This window comes from Tenrec ecaudatus, chromosome 12, assembly GCF_050624435.1.
Source record: "Tenrec ecaudatus isolate mTenEca1 chromosome 12, mTenEca1.hap1, whole genome shotgun sequence".
Lineage (NCBI taxonomy): Eukaryota > Metazoa > Chordata > Mammalia > Afrosoricida > Tenrecidae > Tenrec > Tenrec ecaudatus.
The window spans coordinates 24,834,645-24,855,858 of record NC_134541.1 but is presented as its reverse complement, the minus strand read 5'-3'; the positions used below and the strand labels follow the sequence as shown (position 1 = coordinate 24,855,858).

Here is a 21,214-nt window from a genome sequence, read left to right as displayed (position 1 = left end):
ACTTTCACATGCATATGGGGCAATGGAGAATACCATGGCTTGGGTCAGGTGAACCTTTGTCGTCAAAGGAATATTCTTGCGCTTCAATATTCTAAAGAGGTCTGTGCAGCAGATTTACCTGATGCAATGCCTTTTGATCTCTTGACTGTTGCTTCCAATGAGTATTGATTTTGGTCCAAGCAAGACAAAATCCTTGACAACTTCAATCTTTTTCTCCATTTATCATGATGTTATTTATTGGTCTGGTTGTGAGGATTTTGGCCTTCTTTACATTGAGTCGTAATCCATACTGAAGGCTGTAATCATTGATCTTCATCAGCAAGTGCTTCAACTCCTAATTTTTAGCAAGCAAGGTTTTATCTGTCATCTGGACATCACAGGTGGTTAATAAGCCTTCCTCCAATCTTGATCCCATATTCTTCTACATATAAGTCAGCTTCTCTGATGATTTGTTTAGTATACAGACTGAACAAGTGTGGTGAGAGGATACAGCCCTGTCTTAAACCTTTCCTGATTTTAAATCATGTCGTAAGCTCTTGCCCTGTTTGCACACTGCCCCTTGATCCTTGTACAAGTTCTTCATGAACACAGTGAAGTATTCTCAAATCCATATTTTTCAACTACTGTTCCTCCCTCTTTCCCCCCAACTTTTGCATATTCACCAATAATTATTGATGCATCTTGATTGCATGTTTGAACAATTTCTGACTGAAGTAGTTGGTAGAATCCTTCCATTTCTTCATCACTAACTTTGGTGGTTGGTACATAAATTCGAATAATAATTGTATTGATTGGATTTCCTTGAAGGCAGATAGATAGAATGCTATCACAGACAGCACTATATTTCAGGATGGAGTTAGCATGATCCTTTCTGACAATGAATGCCACACCATCCTTCTTGATTGTGCTATTTCCAGTATAGTAAATCATATGATTTTTGGATTCAAAATGGCCAATACCAGTCCATTTCAGCTTACAAATGCCTGATATTGATCTTTATGCATTCCATTTCATTTTTGACCATTTCCAATTTTCTGAAATTCATACTTTTCACGTGTATAAACTGACATATAGATAACAATACTTGCCAACAAACTCCCATTTTTAATAGTATTATGGCCAAGAATGAATGAATCCATTAATAGATTGTTTATTTATCAGCAACTCTTTTTTTCTTTTTTTATATAGATCGTTTATTGGGGGCTCTTACAGTTCTTTAAAAAAATTTCATTAGGGGCACATACAACTCATCACAATCCGTACACACATCAATCGTGTCAAGCACATGTGCACATTCATTGCCCTCATCATTCTCAAAACATATGCGCTTCACTTAAGCTCCTGGCATCAGGCCCTTATTTTCCTCTCTCCCTTCCCGCTCCCTCCTCCCTCATGAACCCTTGATAATTTATACATTATTATTTTGTCATATCTTACACTGTCCAAAATCTCCCTTCACCCACTTTTCTGTTGTCTTCCCCCCAGGGAGGAGGTTATATGTAGATCTTTGTAATCTGTTCCCCCTTTCCACCCCACCCTCCGGGCATTGCCACCATCACCACTGGTCCTAAAGGGATCATCCACCCTGGATTCCCTGTTTCCAGTTCCTATCTGTACCAGTGTACATCCTCTGGTCTAGCCAGATCTGTAAGGTAGAATTGGGATCATGATAGTGGGGGTGGGGGTGGGAGGAGGAAGCATTTAGGAACTAGAGGAAAGTTGTATGTTTCATTGTTGTTTACTGCACCCTGACTGGCTCACTTCCTCCCCATGACCCTTCCTTAAGGGGATATCCAATTGCCTACAGGTGGGTTTTGGGTCTCCACTCAGCACTCTCCCTCATTCACAATGATTTGATTTTTTGTTCTGATGATGCCTGATACCTCATCCCTTCAACACCTTATCATCAAACGGACTGGTGTGCTTTTTTTCCCATGTGGGCTTTTTTGCTTCTGAGCTAGATGGCTGCTTGTTTACCGTCAAACCTTTAAGACCCCAGACACTGTATCTTTTGATAGCCGGGCACCATCAACTTTCTTCCCCACCTTTGCTGATGTACACATTTGCCTGCAGCAATTTTGTCGGGAAGGTGAGCATCATGGAATGCCAGTTTAATAGAACAAAGTATTTTTGCATTGAGGGAGTACTTGAGTGGAGGCCCAATGTCCATCTGCTACCTTAATACTAAACCTACACATGTATGCACATAGATTTATTTCCCCATCCTCATATATAAATATATTTACATATGTACATGCCTTTATTTAAACCTCTATATATGCCCTTTGCCTCCTAGCTCTTTCATCTACTTCCTTTTACCTTCCTCTTGTCCCACTGTCATGTTCAGCTTTCATTTGGGTTTCAGTAATTCCTCATGGTTACAGTACCCTTGGTCACGCCCTACCAGGTCTCCTACACCCTCCTCACCACCGATTTGGATCACTTGTTCTCTTGTCCCTGGGTTTGTAACACCACTGCCTTTCTCCACACCTCCTCCTCTCCCATGTCCCCCCGGAACGGTCAGTCCTGTTGGTTTCTCCTCCAGATTGTTCATCCAGTCTATCTTATTTAGACAGACCTGCGGAGATAATAACATGCACAAAAACAAGACAGAAAAACTAAGCAACAAAAGAAAATAAAACAAGCCAATGACAAAAAAGCAAACAAAACACAACAAGAAAGAAAAGCTTGTAGTTAGTTTAAGGACTGTTTGTTGGCCTTTAGTAGTGTTTTCCAGTTGAGTCTGATGGGGTGCCACTCCCTGGCCCCAAAGTCTATTTTTGGTATTCCCTGGAGACTTTGTTGCTCTGTTCCCCTTTCTGTTCTGTGTGGTGGCATCAGATCGGGTGGAATTCCCACACTGTGTCTCCAGTGTTGTCCCCTGTAAGGCTATGTATGGGTCAGTGAGGGATGTCATATGGTCTTCTCTGTGGATTGGCTGCTTTGGGCGGGAATTTCTTCGTCAAGGCTTGGTGGGACAGGATGTACTTCCTCCCCCTTCATTTGCTCCCGTGTGCTCTGATCAGGCACGTCCCTCTCCCTGAGCTGCAGATTCAGTGCTGTCCTCTGAAATAAATTATTGTGGGGGGAGGGGCAGGTGTCCACGTAGTTAGGACTGGGGCCAGCCCCTCAGACCTGTCCACTATCAGCAACTCTTTAAAACCAGTGGCTGTCAGGTCGATTCTGAATGATGGTGGCCCCCATGTGGGCGTGGCTTTGCATGTCACAGGGTATTTAGTGACAGATTTTTCAGAAGTTGATTTCTGGGTCTTCCTTCAGTAGTGCTGTGGATGGAGTTTCTCTTTCTCTTCTAGTCACCGAGTCAATCCCTATTTGCAGGGACCCTATAGGAGTGAGTAGAGTTGTCCCCTTAGATTCTGAGGCTGGAAATCAAAGATTGGGCAGACAGCCCAATCTTCCTCCTGTGAATCGGCTGGTTTCGAACCACTGACCTTGCAGGTAACAACCCCAAACGTAAGTAACCACTACACCACTAGGACTCCTTCCATTCTAGGACTCTTCTATTCTTTAGTAGTTGAGCTCAATTACCATTACTTACATTTTTAAATAAAAAATTCACTGCCATCAAGGTGATTCCGAATCATGGCGGCTCTACAGGACAGGGTTTCAGAGTAGAAAGTATGGGTTTTCTCCCAAGAGGTAGCTGGTGGTTTCGAACTGCTGTCCTGCGGCTAGGTGTAACCCAAGGGTAACCCACCACGCTACCAAGGCTCCTTCGGCTACTTCCCCCCCCACTCCCCCCCTCCCCCCCTCCCCCAGGATAAAGTTGTCTGAGAAGCATTTTAATACTGGTGAAATACCTCGCGTTCTGCCCAGCACCAGGTCTCAGCCCAGCTCTCCTACCCCCTCTGGTCCCGCCCCCTCCCCGGGCCCCGCCCCTCACCTCACCTCCCCGCCCCGCCCGGCCCCGGCGTCGGGCGGAAACAGTTACCGTCAAAAGCTCGGCGCGCTTTACGGCTTCGCCTTTTACCTCAGTGTGGCAGGCTTGCTCGTCGTGTACATTCTTTCCCCGGCTAGCTCCGAGCCGGTTCACAACGCTTTACGGCAGTGTGGCTGGCGCAGTTGCGCACTGCAAGCGTTTCCAGCGTGAGTGGAGGGAATCCGCGGAGCCCGTGTTTGCTGGGCCAGAAGCCATGGACGTGGGAGAACTTCTCAGCTACCAGGTAAGAGAGGTGGACAGGACCAGGGTTTCGCCCGTCACTGCATCTCCTTCGGGGGTCAGGCCGGCTCCCCGCTCTGCATGCCACCCCGGATTAGAGCCTCTCATTCCCTCCATTACCCCGGGAACCCCCGTGGGCCCTTTCATTTAGTGCATAGTCAAGGCCGCAACCCCCTTCTCAGTCCAATCTGAGCCCCGGTCACCCCTCCCTGCAGTCGGACTCCCCCAAACTTCTCTGAAGGCCCCAGGTTGCTGTACCTTCGCAGCCACCCTCCACAATCGTCCAGCCATTGGGAAGAGCGCTGGCCTTTCTTGACTTGGAGCTCCGGAACTTCTGCTGGCTGACTGTGTGGCTTTGGATAAGTCATTTCTTCCTCTGGGAGCCTCAGCTTTCCCAGAGACCGCTTTAGCCACTTAGGAGAGTTGTTGGAGGACTCTATTGTCGAATGGAGTGTAACGTTTAGGAAGCTGGACCCATGTTAACGGCTGTGTTTTGGAGATGTTTGGAACTCAAGCGTGGCATTGAACCTCGGGGAAGGCAGAGCCTTCCTTGCTCAGAGCACTACTGGGGATACCCTCCCAGTGGCGCACTTATCCAAAGTCACTCAACTAGAAAGGCCTGGGGCTAGTAAAGAGCTCAGATCTCCTGGTGGCCAATCCAAAATGTAGTCTTTCATTAGCCACACGTGCCTATTGCCCACTTGTAACTCGGCTACTCTTTTAAATGTAAAATCACACTGGATTTTGAGAACAGAATGTAAAAACATTTGGGGCTGGGGCATTGGCTGAATGATCTGATTTGTCATACACTGGGTGAAATAGGACTTCAGCCATTTTTGTTGACTTGCATTTAATGTGGCTCCGACGATACAATGCTACTCAACATTTCTGCAATGCAGACCAAGCGATTCTGAGCCCAAGAGTCATGAGTTTGGAGCCCCAGGTGGCTTGTTGTGTTAGACTTGCTACTTCCTGCCTGTTGGAACTTGGAACAATATACGTAAATCTCCTTATGCCTGGCGTTTCTCTTCTCTGAATGGAACAGCGATGGGACCCTTGTGAAACATTAATGACTTAGACACATCCTTGTCAAAGAGTAAACATTCAGATGGCTTAATCACCGTCTCCTAGTCCTGGAGTCAGACACCAGGCTCAACTGATGGGAATACTGTGTGAAGATTGGTTGTGATCAGCTCATGATGATCCTCCCTAGGGTTTTCCCCGGCTGGTTTTGGAACCAGAACACTGGGCCATTTTTCCTAGTCCATTTTAGTCCGAAAGCTCTGTTGACACCTGTTCAGTAAATGTTCAGTCAGTATAAGCTGTGTTTGCGTCACTTTCTTTATCCCACATTCCCCAAGCTGAAGCCTCCAGGCACAATGGGAAGGAATTTGTAAAGGGGAGGGAGGTATGTCATTGAATGAGTTGTTTTCGTTTCTTACAGCAGTAGTTGAGTGTGTAAGGAAAAGGGCACTAGGGCTGTTGAGTGAGGGGGTTATCCTTGTTTGGGAGCTATGGCGAGGCTAGTCCATTAACTTGTAGAATATTAATGGTGGAAAAGATCCATCATTCATTTGCTCAAATACTTGATGAGCACCTACTGTGTGCAAGGCACTGTGTCCGGTGAGTATATCGCCTTTCACATGTAGGATTTAATTGTCCAATCACATATTAAGATTTGTGCAAGCCTCACCACAATCAATTTCAGAACAATTTCATCTCATACTCAGCTTCCCATTTCCCCCCATTCGCTCCTGCCATGCCCCTAGACAGTTACGCAGTTACTGTCTCTGTAGATATACCCGCCCACCCTGGATTTCATACGAAACACAAACTGGAAGCAAACCAATAAAAAGGCAGTGATGAGGCAAAGCAGAAAAAAAATCAATAAAAAAAGCAGAAACGATTAAGAACTGAAACAACTTTAAAATGGGTGACAAGGGAGCTCAAGTGACCTAATTACATTAAAAAATTATTTTGAGGAGTTGATACCAAGGGTTCAAGTAGAAAGAAAATGTTTTGATAATGATGAGGGCAATAAATGTACAAAAGTGCTTTGACCCAATGGATGCATGTATGGATTGTGATAAGAGTTGAATGAGCCCTCAAAATGATTTTAAAAAATGATGGCAACATAAAAAAATCATTTTATTGGGGGCTTTTACAGCTCTTATAATAAGCCATCCATCCTTCCATCCATTGTGTCAAGCACATTTGTACATTTGTTGCCATCGTCATTCTCAAAACATTTTCTTTCTACTTGAGCCCTTGGCGTCAGCTCCTCATTTTTTCCTCCCTCCTCCACTCTCCCTCCCTCATGAACCCTTGGTCATTTATAATTTATTATTTTCATATCTTAAAATGACCGCTGTGTCCCTTCACCCACTTTTCTGTTATCCGTCCCCCTTGGGGGGGTTATATGTTGATCATTGTGATCGGTGCCCCCTTCTTCCCCCCACCGTCTCCTTACCCTCATGGTATCACTACTCCCATTGTTCCTGAGGGGTTTGTTAACGTGACTGCACCTGCCATAGTCGGCTTTTCAGTGCTCCGTCTGATCGTGAGGCTGCCCTTCAACCTTCTCCATGTGGGGAGCCTGCAAATGGATTTGGGGGTTTCACTGTCATCCATAGCCTTCTGCAAACCAGGTGTTCACCATATAAGCTTTGCTGCCATTCCCTCCTTTGGATTTGGAGTTTTATTATCTATAGTCCTTGTGTCACACTGGCTGGGGTGCTTCTCCCACATTGACTCTCTTAAATGGCTGCTGGTTTTAAAATCAAACCTGTAAGACTTCAGGCAATTCTTTCTGATGGGCAGGCACCATCCAGTCTCTTCACCACACTTTGCTATAGCACCCATATCTTCAGTGACCTCAGGTTCTTTCGTGCCACAGAGTCCAGTGGGGGAAGTCACAAGGTAATAAACAAGTGAACAGACATTCACTTTGTGATATGTTTTATGAAGGAAAATCAAATAGGGCGGAGTTGAGACTAGAATGCGGTTGGCCTTATTTTTCATCATTTCGCACATGGACTTATGTCCTATTAGTGGCCACTATACCCATCTTCAAAGATGGTGCCGTCTAGAATCTAGAAAGAACCAATCGAAGGCCCCACGTGGAAAAGTCACGGGACTCGGGTGAGTCTATGGAGGCAAAAACTCTACATATTTTACAGACATGAAAAAGATGGCATTGTTTTACTTGTGTCATCTCTAAATCTTTGCAACATCCTATGAGGAAGGTACTTAAAAAAATCCCCTTTATACTGATGAAACTGAGCCAGCCCCCTCCCCCTGCACCTCCCCTCAAGTATCTCCATTAAGGCACTAGCTAGATAGCAGCAAGGCTGGGGTACTTAGACAGTCTGAGCCCTGAGCCCGAGCTCTCACCACTCGCCAACCACTAAGTGCCTCCAGATCCGTGTTCACATTCCTCAGTATGGCCGGCTGAGGCAGGTAGCAAGTCTGTCGGATGGAAAAGGAAACCCAAGCCAGACAGATGTCTTGACCCAAAGTTGAACACCCAGCCAGTGGGCAGAGCCAAAATGGAAACCGACTGAACCCCAAATTCAGTTTTCCGTTTTGATTTTTGCTTTAACTAAACTTTAAAAATGGATGTCAGGTACACATACAGAGGAATACCTTTCCGATGTAGACTCGGTGTCATCGCCAAAGTGTATGTGTATTTCTTGGTGCCATGAAGGAGCCGGGTTGTCAGAATTGAACATCCCTACCCCTTCTACCTCTGCCCAGGTGGGATTAAGGAAAAGATGGTGACATGGGGCCCAGCAGGTGTCTGCTGGGTAGAAGGTGTTCACGACATGTGGCTGCTGCCTTCCACTCCTTCCCCAGTAGTGGTGGTCTTCCTGCTCTGCTCCTTCCATCCCACCATCAACCAGATGTCTTCAGCCTGACCCCCAACCTTCCCTTGGCTGCCTCTCTTCTCTGCAGGTGCGAACGGGCAAGTCACTGCAACAATTTGGGCTTGTTTAGTGGCCCTGATGATGCAGTGCTTATGAGTTGGGTTGCTAACCAAAAGGTCAACAGTTCATAACCACCAGCCAACTCCACAGAGGAAAGATGAGGCTTTCTGCTCCTGTACAGAGTTACAGTCTTGGAAGCCCACAAAGCCCACAGGGGCAGGTCTGTCCTACCTTACAGGGTCACTGAATTGACTCCATGGCAATGAATTTACTTATTTTTTTGAGCAGGTTTCAGAGTGGCAGTGGAGTCTTATTCCCCCCCTTTTCTTGTTTGGTTGAGACCGGCCACTTTCCGCTCACAGATAGTGACTAGAAGATTATGGAGCCAGTGGTAGGAATTTGGGTTCTGAGTGGTCTGCTGCTCCCTACTTAGGGCTGCTCTGTAGGTTTTCTTGGCCGTGATCTATCTTAACAGGAATGATTTGCGAGGCCTTTCTTCCGTGGAGCCACTGGCAGGCACAAACCAACCTTTCGTTTAGCAAACCACCGGCTTCACCCAGACACCAGTTACATGATCTACGGATTGTGAAAAGGCAGATTGCTGGGTCCCAGCCCTGTGGGGATCCAGGATGTTGCTGGTGGGACCGGAAAATGTGCATTTCTCACATCCCAGGTGATGTGCTGAAGCCCTAGGTCCAGGTGCAACACTTGGAGAAGTGTTGGATTAGAATGGCTTACATTCCTTTCCAGATTTCCCCCAGCCGAATGACACCCTCTCACTTCCCATGGCCAATGGTTTATAGATTTTGGAGCTTAAATTACATATTTTACCCTGCCACCCAAGATATTGTGAGCAAATCATTTAATCTTCCTGGCCCTCAGTTTCCTCAGATGCCTAATGAGGGGATTAGAGAAGTCTCTCTCCAAGGCCTCTTCTAGCTTTAAAATTTTGTGATACTAATTATTTAGGTCCAAGGACTCCAGATATTCCAGGGGATAAAACAGCTTAAATGGAGCAAAGTGATTCAGGGCCGAAGATCTGTGAGCCTTAGATTTAATCCCACCTTTACCATTACTTCTCTGGGTGACTCAGGACAAGCCCCTCCCCTTTAGGGGCATCATTTAAAAATATCATTTTATTGGGGGCTCATACAATGATTATCACCATCCATCCATTATGTCAAGCACATTTGTACATTTGTTGCCATCATCCTTTTCAAAACATTTTCTTTCTACTTGAGCCCTTGGTATCAGCTTCTCATTTTTTTCTCCTCCCTTTCCCACCCTCCATTCCTCATGAACCCTTGATTATATATGTGTGTGTATATATATATATATATATATATATATATATATATATATATATTTCAGGTCTTACACTGACCGAAGTCTCCCTTCACCCACTTTTCTGTTGCTCATCCCCCTGGGAGGGGGTTATATGTAGATTATTGTGATCGGTTCCCATTATCTCCACCTACCGTCCCCTTACCCTCCTGCTCAATATTGGTCCTGAGGGGTTTTTCTGCCCAGGAGTCCCTGTGTTTCCAGCTCTTTTCTGTACCAGTGTACATGCTCTGGTCTAGCCAGATTTATAAGGTAGAATTGGGATCATGATCGTGGGTGGGGTGGGGTGGGAGGAAGCATTAAAGAACTTGAGGAGAGTTGTGTGTTTCATCAGTGCTATACTGCACCCTGACTGGCTCGTCTCCTCCCCAAGACCCTTCTGTAAGGGGATGTCCAGTGGCCTATAGATGGGCTTTGGGTCTCTGTATGCCCCTCTCATTCACAATGATATACCTGATCCTATTGACACCTCATGATCACACAGGCTGGTGTGCTTCTTCCATGTGGACTTTGTTGCTTCTCAGCTGGATGGCTGCTCGTTGATCCTACAGCCTTTAAGACCCCAGGCACTATATCTTTTGATAGCCGGGAACCATCAGCTTTCTTCACCGTATTTGCTTATGCACCTGCTCTTTCTTCAGCGATCATGTCAGAAGGGTGAGCATCATAGGATGCCAGGTTAAAAGAAAAAATTTTCTTGTACTGAGGGAGTACTTGAGTAGAGACCCAGTGTCCATCTTCTAGGTTGATACTAAACCTATAAATCTATGTACATAGATCTATTCCTCCTTCATCATATATAAATATATTTACATATGTACATGCCTGTATTTAGTCCTCTATAAATGCCCTTTGCCTCCTAGTTCTTTCTTCTATTTCCTTTTGCTTTCCTCTTGTCCCACTATCATGTTCTGCCTTCATTTGGATTTCAGTAATCCCTTTCAGTTACATTGCCCTTGATCACGCCCTATCAGGCCTCCTATACCATCTTTGCCATTGAGTTTAGATCACTTGTTGTTCCCTTCTCCCTGGGTTTATTAACACCCACTTTCTTTTCCCTGCCTCCCGTCTCCCATGTTTAGGACATCATTTTTTATCGCTTGTAGACTGAGATTGGGCAGTCTGGTTCTTCTGGCTCTTTCCATTGTTAAAATTCAGAGTAGAAAGTGTACAAGGGAAAAGAGTATCCAGTTTCAAGAAAGTTTATTAAAAGTATTTAAGGGTTTTTTTTTTTGGTGCTGACTAAATTGCATTTGGGGGCAACTTAGAGAGAAAATTCCAATTTTCTGCTGAGATTGGTTCTCCTAGTAATAGACTTAGGCAGGGAAGTCTGTGGAATGCCTTATATCTTTGACATATGTTCGCTATTCATTTGAGAAGACAGGAGAATTACCATGTGGACAGGAGGTGGCAGGAAAAAGTCTTAAAGAGGAAACCAGTTATGTTCCAAATATGGAAATGTACTCCTTTTTGATGCCTTCAGGCTTAGGCATCTCATCAGGAAGTGTGCCCAGCAGTTCCCAGGCTGAGGAGTCTCTGCTGCCTAGACATGGCTCTGAACTCCGGGCACTCTCATTAATACTAATTCCATGGATGTCTGGAAGAAGTTCTGTGCTCCGAAGTTTTGCAATAAAGAATTCACATTCTGTGCAGCTGGGCACGGTGGGAATGACTTGCTGGGTGACAGGAGAGGTGTTCTCTCTGAGGCAGATTGGGGTCAGGGACCTGTGGTTTGGCAATATTGCAGCCGCCCACTCCCCTTGTCCCCTCTCAGTAATTTCACAGTCTGTCCTTGGATTGCAGGGTTTTACGGATCTCTATTCTTGCTCCTCCCCCTCCAGTCTTATTACTTTTTTCCCTTGAAGTAGAATTTTTAATGACAGTACACTGGCAGGGCCCGCACAAGTAATCCCTGACTTACACTGTTGTGGAGTTCCAATAAACCACCTCGCTTAATGACCCTCTGTGCGGATGTGTTTGGTTTTCTGGTGCATCTTGTCATTAGTATTACGGACCGTGTACAGGGTTGCAGCTCAGAATTTCCCAGTGCTGTCTTTCACTCAGAGCTGTGCAGAGGTAGCATTTTAAAGACAGACAGTGAAAGGCAGTAAAATGACAGTCGGCTTACCGTGGAGTCGCCCGTGCAGGCTCCACTCACAAGTCGGGGACCAAGCTAAGTATATTAAAGAACAGCTGTTGCCCCTAACCCGATGCCTCTTTTTATCCACGCAGCCCTCCTGCATTTTGCCTGACTATATACAAGTGTGCTTCCTGTCTTGTGGTCCACGCTTTAATTCCGCATCGCCCAAACTATTTTCTATGTCCTTACATAATTGTAGTGGGGTTTTTTGTTTTCTTTTCTTTTTGAGTGTCTGGCCTACTATTTACTCACTTGATAGGCTATTCTCCCCGAAATTGTTCCTCTGTAATCGAGTATTTAGGTGGCTTCCAGTGTTCTTGTTCCTGGAGACGCTACTGCATTGAGCATCTTTGTTCATGTGGCATATTTCCCCTCTCACCTGTCACTGGTAATGACCAGGTACCAGCGCCCGGGCTCTTCAGTACTGCACGCAGTGAAATTAGGAAGACACGGGCCTGGCCCTTAAAGAATGAATACTTACTTTAAGGAGCGAGACCAACCTTTAAACAGCAGTGTCGACAAAGGATGAGGGTAGTCCAGTGAAGGGAATAATTGGATATGCCACAGGGTCAGGTAGGGGGGTCGTGGGGACAGATTTGGTTTGGTCAGTGAAGCAAAGGGAGGTGACATTGGAATGCCAGCCCTGGTGACTAAACAGGAAGCTGTTGTGGGTGGGGAAGAGGGCTAGAGAGAATTCTTCTTGCCTCCGATTAGGAAGAGCAAGCCCAGGGGTGTGAACTGTTAAAGCCCCCCTCAAATGGCGAGGAGTGGATGGAGCTGGGGGCCTGCTGCTGCAGATATGTGTAGCACTAGAGTGCTCACATGGGGTTCGTCCTCCCTCGCCTCGTGCTGCCAGCAGTGAGTGCTCTATTCTGCACTCTCAACAGGACCGGTGTCATAATTTAATCCCTTTCATTTTGTAGGTATGAAATGTGGGCTCAAGGTTTGCCTTAATAAGCATTTCTCTTATTTTTTTCTCCCCTCAGTTGTATGCTTATCATCTGTATTTCTTATGATCTGCTTCTTTTAAAGCAGTGGCAGCCGTGTGTAATTGAGCTTTTCTGTTATTGTGTCATGGCTGTGGGGTTGTAAGAAACACTGCTGGCGGCCACAACTCCTGTGTTCAAATGTCTTTTCATTCTGTGGTGACCTCACCTCACCTATATCCCTGAGAATGTTAGAATGTTAGCCCGTGTCATGATGCCACTCTAGAGCCTGCGAACTGGAACTCCTGCATGCTAGTTTGGACGAGGCTTTTCAGAGTTACTTTTTGTTAGCAGTGGGAGGAGAAATAACAGAGAACTGCTGTTCTCATTGGTACTCCCATCGCAGGTCGTTCGCTGTTTCCTCCCCTGAGCAGCTTCTGTTCATAAGTTCATTTCCTCCCGTTCCTGAAACACCCGTGTTTCTGTGCATTGGCACACTTCTTCCGTACCACGCGCTCAACTGAGAGTCAGAGGAGAACGTGGCCGATACCCGATCCATGGTTGCCTCGTGATGACGTGCATGAGCCAGCACATGCCTTCGCAGAGGCACGGTGGTTTTCCCTTTGGGGAGCACGCTTTTACTCAACAGCCTCGTGTGCTTGTCACTGCCCCCGTGGCAGACCTCAAACCCGTACTTGCAGTTTCCAGCCACGCTTCTCCTCATCGCGTCTCACGACTCCTGTTGGGAAATAGTCTTTTTATTTCACTTTAAAATTTGAACTGATTTTGGACTTAGAAAATGCAAAAATAGCTGAAAGTTTCCATGCACCCTCCCCGAGCTTCTCCTAACGTTCGTGTCTTCCATAACGTAGTGCAGTTCACAGGAACCCCATGAGCACCGGGCGGTGAAGAGCAGACCGCTAAGCAAAGGGTCCCTTGAATCCCCCGCCACATCGCAGGAGGAAGCCGCGACAGCCTGTTGTTGGCCCCGTGGGTCAGTTCCATTCCGCCCTATCGGATCTGTGAGGCCGAGCAAATGATGCCACAGGTTTACAGTGATCACGGCCAGGATTAACCACACATTCACTTCTGAGAACTAAATCGTCCATTTTATTCACGTGTCGCCAGCGTTTTCATCAAGACCCCTTTTCTGTCTCAGGAGCCTACCCGTTTTAATTGCCATCCTGCCTTAGTGGTCTCTAATCTGTCCTGTCACGTGTCAGCCATCGCTCCTGGTCTCTCATGCTCTCAGCATTTCTGAAGCGCTCCCGTCAGCTCTCTCCCCGAATGTCCAATATCTACATTGTTGAGAAGGTTGCCAGAGATTCCCCGGGGCCGCATCATCCTGGACTCTGTCACCCCATCCATCATCCTCTCAGCGCTCATCTCTACTCTCCTTCTCGTAGGTCACTTGTAGCTCGCTCTGCAAGCCTGGTCTCCTGGAGGAGGCAGGCATCCGCTGGACGTGCGGGCATCTTGATGTTCTCTGCCTCCCTCCCTCCCTCCCCCTTAGCACACTTTCCCCCATGATGTCGCAGTTCAGCACACTTGAAAGAAGTCTTGGAGGTATTTTTCAGTAACTGTTGGAGGCTCAGAGCTACAAGACAAGGTCCTCTTTCTCCTGGATTGTATAAATTCATGAGCAGGAGCCAGCTCCTCTGGAAGGCATCAAGAAGGTGTTAAGATAGGAAGATGCATGGTCATAGTTCTTGTGGTCGAGTGGGTCTAGCCCACTGATTTGAAAGCTGACAATTCAGTCCAGTGTCGTCATAGCTACAGAGGTGAGAGCCAGGGGTGGCCCCGCCCCGGCAGGGGCAGCTCTGCTGTGGGGAAATCAGGAAAGACTACAGAGGTGTCGCTGCTCCCTCAAGGGGAGCTTCCCCCCACCCCCTCCCTCCTCTCTCAGCCGTCACCATCTTTGTCCAGCAAGCACTCGGACCTTTTCTCTTTGTTGGCCTCAGGTTGGCCTGGTGAGTGTGGGTTTATTTCCTCTGCAGACCAGCAGAGGACACACCTTTCTGGTCAAAGACTTCATCCACGTCTACTGATTTCAGTATCTTTGCATGTGTATATCATTGAGATGCCTTCTGCTCTGCCCTAGATTGTTTAATTTGTAGATAATGTCAGGAGATAATTTCAGTTCATGGCGAGTGTGGTATTGGTTCCATTGTTGCATGTTTTGTTGAACCATATTTTGTCTACATTCCGATGTTGATGGGTACTTATATTTACTTTTACTATTGTGAATAGCAAGGTCGTGGAAAATGGGAGTTACTTTTAGCTATTAGTTATTTTTAGTTCAACTTTCTGTGAAATTATTGGTGCCCCCTATAGAAATAATATAGGTCTGGAATTGCTGGGTCATATGGTAGTTTCAGTTTTCATTTTTGGAGGGCTCTCCAGCCTGTTTTCCATAGAGTTGTATAATTTTACATTCCTGGTGGTAGTGGGATCCAATCTCCTTACATCTTTGCCAGTTTATTTTTATTATTATTAATCATTGACATTATAATAGGGGTGAGGTACAAGCGCATTTTAGTTTTGGTCTGCATCTTTCCTAATGGCAATAGATTTGTTGACTGTCCATAGCCTCTGCCTAATTTGCTGATTGGGTCGTTGTTTCCACCACTAATACGTACACACACACACACACACACACACCTCTGTGTACCCTTTTATAAGATAGAGATAATATAAGTTGTGCTAAGTAGTATAGTGCCTGGCACATAGTAAACGCATAGCCATCAACCCGCGCCTTCTCCTATGGATTCAAACTGCCGACTTTGTAGGTACAGGGCTCCTTGGCACATAGTAAGTCCCCAGTAAATAAATGTAAGCTGCTGATTTTTCTCACAGCAGTGCTTCCCCGGCCAGGAAACCGTTTCATATGGCCAGAAGCTCATAGCATTCCTCTTTTCTTGGGCCAGGAAGCTCATGGACAAATTATGTCTCCCCTTTCTACCTTGACCACCAGCTTTCTTAAGGAACCCTGGTGGTGCTGTGCGTTGGATATTGGGCCGTTGGGCTGCTAACTGCAAGATTGGTGGTTCAAACCTACCAGCTGCTTCACAGGAGAAAGATGAGGCTGTCTGCTCCCATAAGGATTTGTACTCTTGGGAACCCTATATAGGAAGCAACGTGATGGCAGTGGGTGTTTGGTAAACTTCCTAAAGACTGTAAGACTGCGGTTCTTCACCTGTGGGTCACAACCCCTTTGGGGGTCGAAGGACCCTTTCGCTGGGGTCGCCCGATTCATCACAGTAGCAAAGTTAGAGTTATGAAGTCGAACGACAATGGTTGGGGTCCCCAGCACATGAGAACTGTATGACAGGGTCGTGGTATTAGGAAGGTTGAGAGCCCCTGCTGTAAGGGGATGGTTGGCGTGGGTAGAGTTGGGAATAAGTGTCCTTGAGGTCAGACATTTGTCTCTTTAGGATCGTAGCTGGGTCGTTCGAAATGGTTTTCTTCCCCGTACATTCCAGAAATGACTGGAAAATGTGTCGTCCTAAACTTTAGGACCTCAGCCTACTGCCGGTGGGTAAATGGAAACTGGATACTTATCCTTAGTTCAGGGAAAGATGGAGTGAAAATTACTGCGGTGCTTTCTCATCTCCTGATCTGAGACGGTCAGTTGCTTCCCAACAGTCCGCCTAACCTGGCTCCTTGGCCTTCCCTTCAACACTCACTGTCTCCAAAATCCGTGGCTGCGCTGGAGAGGATTGGGGACCCAGCACAGAGAACCGGATGCTTCTCTGATTGCTGGTTTGCCTGACGCTTTTCATGTGTTTACCTTATAGTTTATATATATGTGTGTGTTATTAATCATTTTCAGGGGGGGTTCTTACAGATCTTTTATTTTTATTTTTAATCATTTTATTGGGGGCTCATACAACTCTTATCACAATCCATACATAACGTCAATTGTGTATGTAAAACACATTTGTACATTCGTTACCCTCATTCTCAAAACATTTGCTTTCCACTTAAGCCTCTGGTAACAGCTTCTCATTTTTCTATTTTTTAAATTAATCATTTCATTGGGAGCTCCTACAGATAGTGTAACAATCTATAATTCAGTTCGATCTAGCATACCTTTACAGTTGCTACTACCATCAGTTTCAAAACATTTCCTTTCCCTTACCTCCCATACCCTGCCCCAGGACCCATTTATATATATATATATATATATATATATATATATATATATATATATATATATATATATATATATATATATATATATATCCATGTCATACACCATCCAACCATCCAATGTATCCATAGAATGCTTTTTTTTTTTTTGCAACTTGGGACAAAAAGACAATAATTAAGCTACATTTGTTTGCACCATGTAACAATAATGATGAAGAAACTTGAGCATTTCAGGGTTACATATTTACTTACAGCGACCACTGAAATGACTCTAGGCTGGAGTACGTCTGTAACTCTGCTGGTTAGGGGCCGTTTGGGATGCCAAGAAAGCAAGAGAATACTGAAACTCAGCAGTAAAAGAGAAGAAAAAGACATTACCATTGATTAATTGGCGGTTGTAGCTGAGAAAAAATCCATAATGAGGTTCCTTTTTAAAAAGGTGATGCAGGTTGTATCGAATTGTACTTACTCCTCATTTATCTGGTGACTTTAGAAAATGTGGTGTTCCACATAAGCAGATTTTTCAGATAATCAACGCTTATAAGTGAGTGTGCAGGAGCCCTGGTAGCATTGTGGGGTAGGCCTTGGGCCGCTAACCTCAAGGTGACAGTTCAAACCCAGCAACCACTGTGAGGGTGCAAGGTGAGGCTGCCTGTTTCCATAAAGATTTCCAGCCACGAAAACCCTAGACAAGGTCTCTGTGAGTTAGACTAGCCTAGCTCGATGGCAGTGGGCTTGGTTTTTCGTTAGCTCGATGAGCTGCTGGTGGCGGAAAGCGCTCCGAGTGGAACTGCTACACCCTCTCCTTGTCCTCAGACCCCAATCCCGCTGCCTGCTGCAGCGCTGGCATTTCCCAAGGGCCCATCTCCGTTGGGTGTGTGTGTGTGGCTTTTCTTTCTGGTCCTGTTGTATGGAGCTCTTCTAAGACCTGAGCACATTCTTGGCTTTCTCCTGCGGCTGAGGAGGCGTTAATTCCGCATGAGAATACTTTGGACTGTTAGGGCTTTGGATTTCTTGTGCCTGCTGGTTTTTTGTTTTAGCATTTTTTTCTTTTTTTGTGGTGGCAGCTGCCACTCAGTGTTAGGATTTGTTTGATAGAATTCAGTTTGAGTAATACAAGTGTGAGGGCTTTTCTTCTAAGTACATTCCCTTTTTTCTTTTTTTATCTCTGAGGTCTTTTTGGTTTTCATTTGATGACGTTTAGGAGTTGCAGTTCTTGGAGGACTGCGGCAGTAGAATCCCCCGCCCCATCTTTGAACTCCGGATCCCAAAGTCTCTGAGATCGTACGAGTCATAGTAGGGTCACTTCTTCCCCCATCTAGCATGGTCCTTTGCCCACCACTGTTCTTGTGGAGACTGGATTACATTTGAACAGTTGCTACTGTCTAGAAACACTGGGCCTCGGGAAACTGGCACTCACAACGAGGGGCTTCACCTGACTCTCCATGGAGTGTCCCTCTCATGGCTGTTGACCTTTGTGACAGGGTGAAAGCCCTTTGACCTGTCTGGCTGCTCTAGCCCTGTGCCGTCCAGACGCACACCTCTGCCAGCCCTGGCCTACACCACGGTCCAGACCGAGAATGTTGTCTGCTTGTTCCTGACCTGTTCCTGCTGTTCAGCCTCCACCTGGTACCTGGTCTTATCGCCAGTTCCCATTTCCCATCCTCCTGTTTCTTTTCTTCCTCTTCTAATACACACATGCCACACAGACACAACACCATACACACACTATCCCCCCCCCCCACACACACACAAACACTCACCAGCTTCTTTGAGGGTTGGTATATACATCTTCTCTGCCGCCAACTGCTGGCTTACCATTAAGGCCTGTGACTGGCAGGGACTGGAGCTACTTCATATAGTCTGTCCTTCCTTCTATTTATATACCTGCCTTAGCCAGACTTTCAACGTTCAGCCTTTGTACCCAGCCCACTGCTGATCACCAGATGGACCCTTCGGGTCCTCTTGGGAAAGGGTTCTACCTGAGAAGCTTGCAGACTTCAGTCCTGCCACTTTGGACACCTACGAGCTCACCCTCGACGCCCTGTGCCAGCGTTTCATGGTCCTTCACTGGGGCTTGGTGAGGCACGCGGATCTTGCTTCCCATCGATTCTAGGGTATTTCATAGTTGGGCTGTGTGCCGCTGTAGGTATTTTATGTGTGTGTGTGTGTGTGTGTGTGTGTGTGTAGGCGTTAGTGCATTTAAACAGGATCAGTGATTGCTGTAGTGTTGTGGTGTCAGACCTTGTCTATAACATTGCGGGAGAGGAGAGAATCAAGATCAGCGTCCACCCAAGCCTGGCGATTCCTAGCAGGTGGTACTCAGGCATACCGCTGTTCTCTAACCTTGTTGCCAGCTCCTTCCATAGCACTCACTCCTTCTATTTTGCGCTTGACAACTTGTTGCAGTGGCCACAGAGAATGGACAGGCCATCCCCAGTGACTGTGCAGTTATTAGGGAATCTGCAGATGACAGTTCCTGTTTAGGAGCAGAAAGTAACAAGAACCACGCAAGAGTATAGTTCTTTGATCAGGGCCCCTTCTTAGCGGTGTTTACAGGTGGGCCTCTATTGGATTTGGCTGTGGTTCTCGGCCTGATCTCTGCATTATTGAGGCAAGTGTTACAAAGCTCGTTAGCTCCATCAATAAATGCATGGGGCCACCCCACTTTGCCAGCAAGCCTCCTGCCCAAAGGGGCTCAGCTTTGCCTGTGGGCCAGCACACGTGCTGTGGCAGCCTCGCTCTGTAGCTACCATTTCTCAGTCCCTGCACTCTCTCCTGCTTGTGGCCACTCCTCCCCGGTCTCATGCCATCTCCGTGTGACTGCTGTCTGTCTCCCGATTCTAGGAAGTTCTCTGGACTGGGACCCTCAGTCCAGAAGTCAAGCTCTGCTTCTGGCACTTCTTGGTAGTGAGTTCTCCCTCCAACCTCCCGTGGGGAATTGAATTCCTTTTAGCCTAACCAGCTCCCAATGGTACTGACATTGAGTGATCCCACCTCATAGCCACCCTGTAGGACAGACTAGCATTGTCACCCAGGGTTCTCAAGGCTGCAAGTCTGTACCAGTGCCAAAGCAGACTTCTCTCTCCAATGAACAGCTGGTACGTTCAAACCGCCAACCTTTCAGTTTGCAGCCAAGTGCTTCAGCCACTGTGCCATGTCGGTTTAAGTCGAATGAAAATGGCAGAGTGGACCGGTCTTCTGTAAGGGTTCTTTGCACCTGGTTTGCAGCAGCAAAGCTGCCCAATTCCCATGGGTGGGCACAAGCACTTTACTTACATAGTCTCACCCAGCCATTCTGTGGGCGTTACAAGTCTGTGGCTAGAAAGACCATAGGAAAGCCGGTGACTCGCAGCCCTAGGCCCTGTGGAACCTGTCCGTCGTCAGTGTGTACTACATGTAGACTGAGAGCAGAGTGGCGCTGGGTGGCCCCAGTGCTGTCTTGATGGCGTCCACTTCTAGGGAGGCAGGACAGGTAACAAGTGAGGAAAGCACACAGACATAAGCAAGCCAGACAAGCAAGCCAATCCCAGGTAAGCCAAAGCCAGGTAATTTACAGTGGGGTAAGCACAAGGAGAAAAGCGGGACCGATTTCAGACAGCGATGCCACAGGCATGTGGCTATTGACTTCAGACGGTTCTAGAAGGCCTGGCTGAGGAGGATGGCATTGGAGTTGAGGTATGAATGACTGGGGAAAGATCTAGCTAGTCACACAAAGCACTGTGGAAACAGCAGTGTTGGCTAAGGAGAAACCTCTACAAAGCCCTTAGTCGGAGGCAGTCTTGTCTCATCGCCTGCAGTGGCGTGGCCAGTGCACAGGGAAGGGGCAGTTGAGATGAGAGAGAGGTCACCTGTGGGGGTGAGTGCACCCTAAAACTTTAAGATTGTATTCAGAGTACAGTGGGAAGCCGTTAGAAGTTTTACGCGGTGGGGTGACACACTCAGGTATGTGTTTTTACAAGCTCACCAGGTGTGTGGAGCGGTGTCTTGGTCACGGGAGCAATTTGGCCAGCTCCAGTGTTGAGCAGGGGCAGAGCTGACGTCTGCGCCGCCGAGGGCTGCAGCAGAAGCGGTTCTGCCCTCCCTGGAATAATTGCTTTCCCGCCTAGGTTGTTTTCAGATTCCCGGTTCTAAGCATTTCATCTGTGTCCTGGCTTAATCAAGAAGCAGCATTCTCGGAGTGCCAGGCTTGGCATGGAGCATGTGGGCACAGTGCCTTATGCTGGGCACCCTGGCCTGGAGGGAATGAAGGGAGCAGCCCCGGGCGGACCCGAGGGCAATGCAAGTGGCCCCCAGCACCTGGTAACTTGCAGGGGGCCGTGGAATCCATAGACTTTCATGTGCTTCTGCAAAACAGTTGCAGATGGTCTGCACCGATGATTCAATATCACTGCCGCTTTGCCCAGAATGGCTGTGGCCATCCTCTCTGTGTCTGGCTTTCCAGGGCGCTGGGTAATTAAAGGGGCACAGCCACTGCCCGTTACTTCCAACACTTCTCCTCCCCACCTCCCCCAGTTGGCTTAGGGGGTCAATTCTAGCCTCTGCC

At 46.9% G+C, this 21,214-nt stretch overlaps 1 protein-coding gene across 1 annotated transcript in view; it reads left to right on the top strand.

Moving 5' to 3' along the window:
- The first annotated feature begins 4,028 nt into the window (after positions 1-4,028).
- CTNNBL1 (catenin beta like 1) overlaps positions 4,029-21,214 on the top strand; it is a 160,277-nt gene continuing 143,091 nt past the window's right edge. Inside the window, exon 1 of the mRNA XM_075528770.1 lies at positions 4,029-4,184. Coding sequence (XP_075384885.1) covers positions 4,155-4,184 — 30 coding nt within the window. The 5' untranslated portion in view covers positions 4,029-4,154. The remainder of the gene's footprint in view (positions 4,185-21,214) is intronic.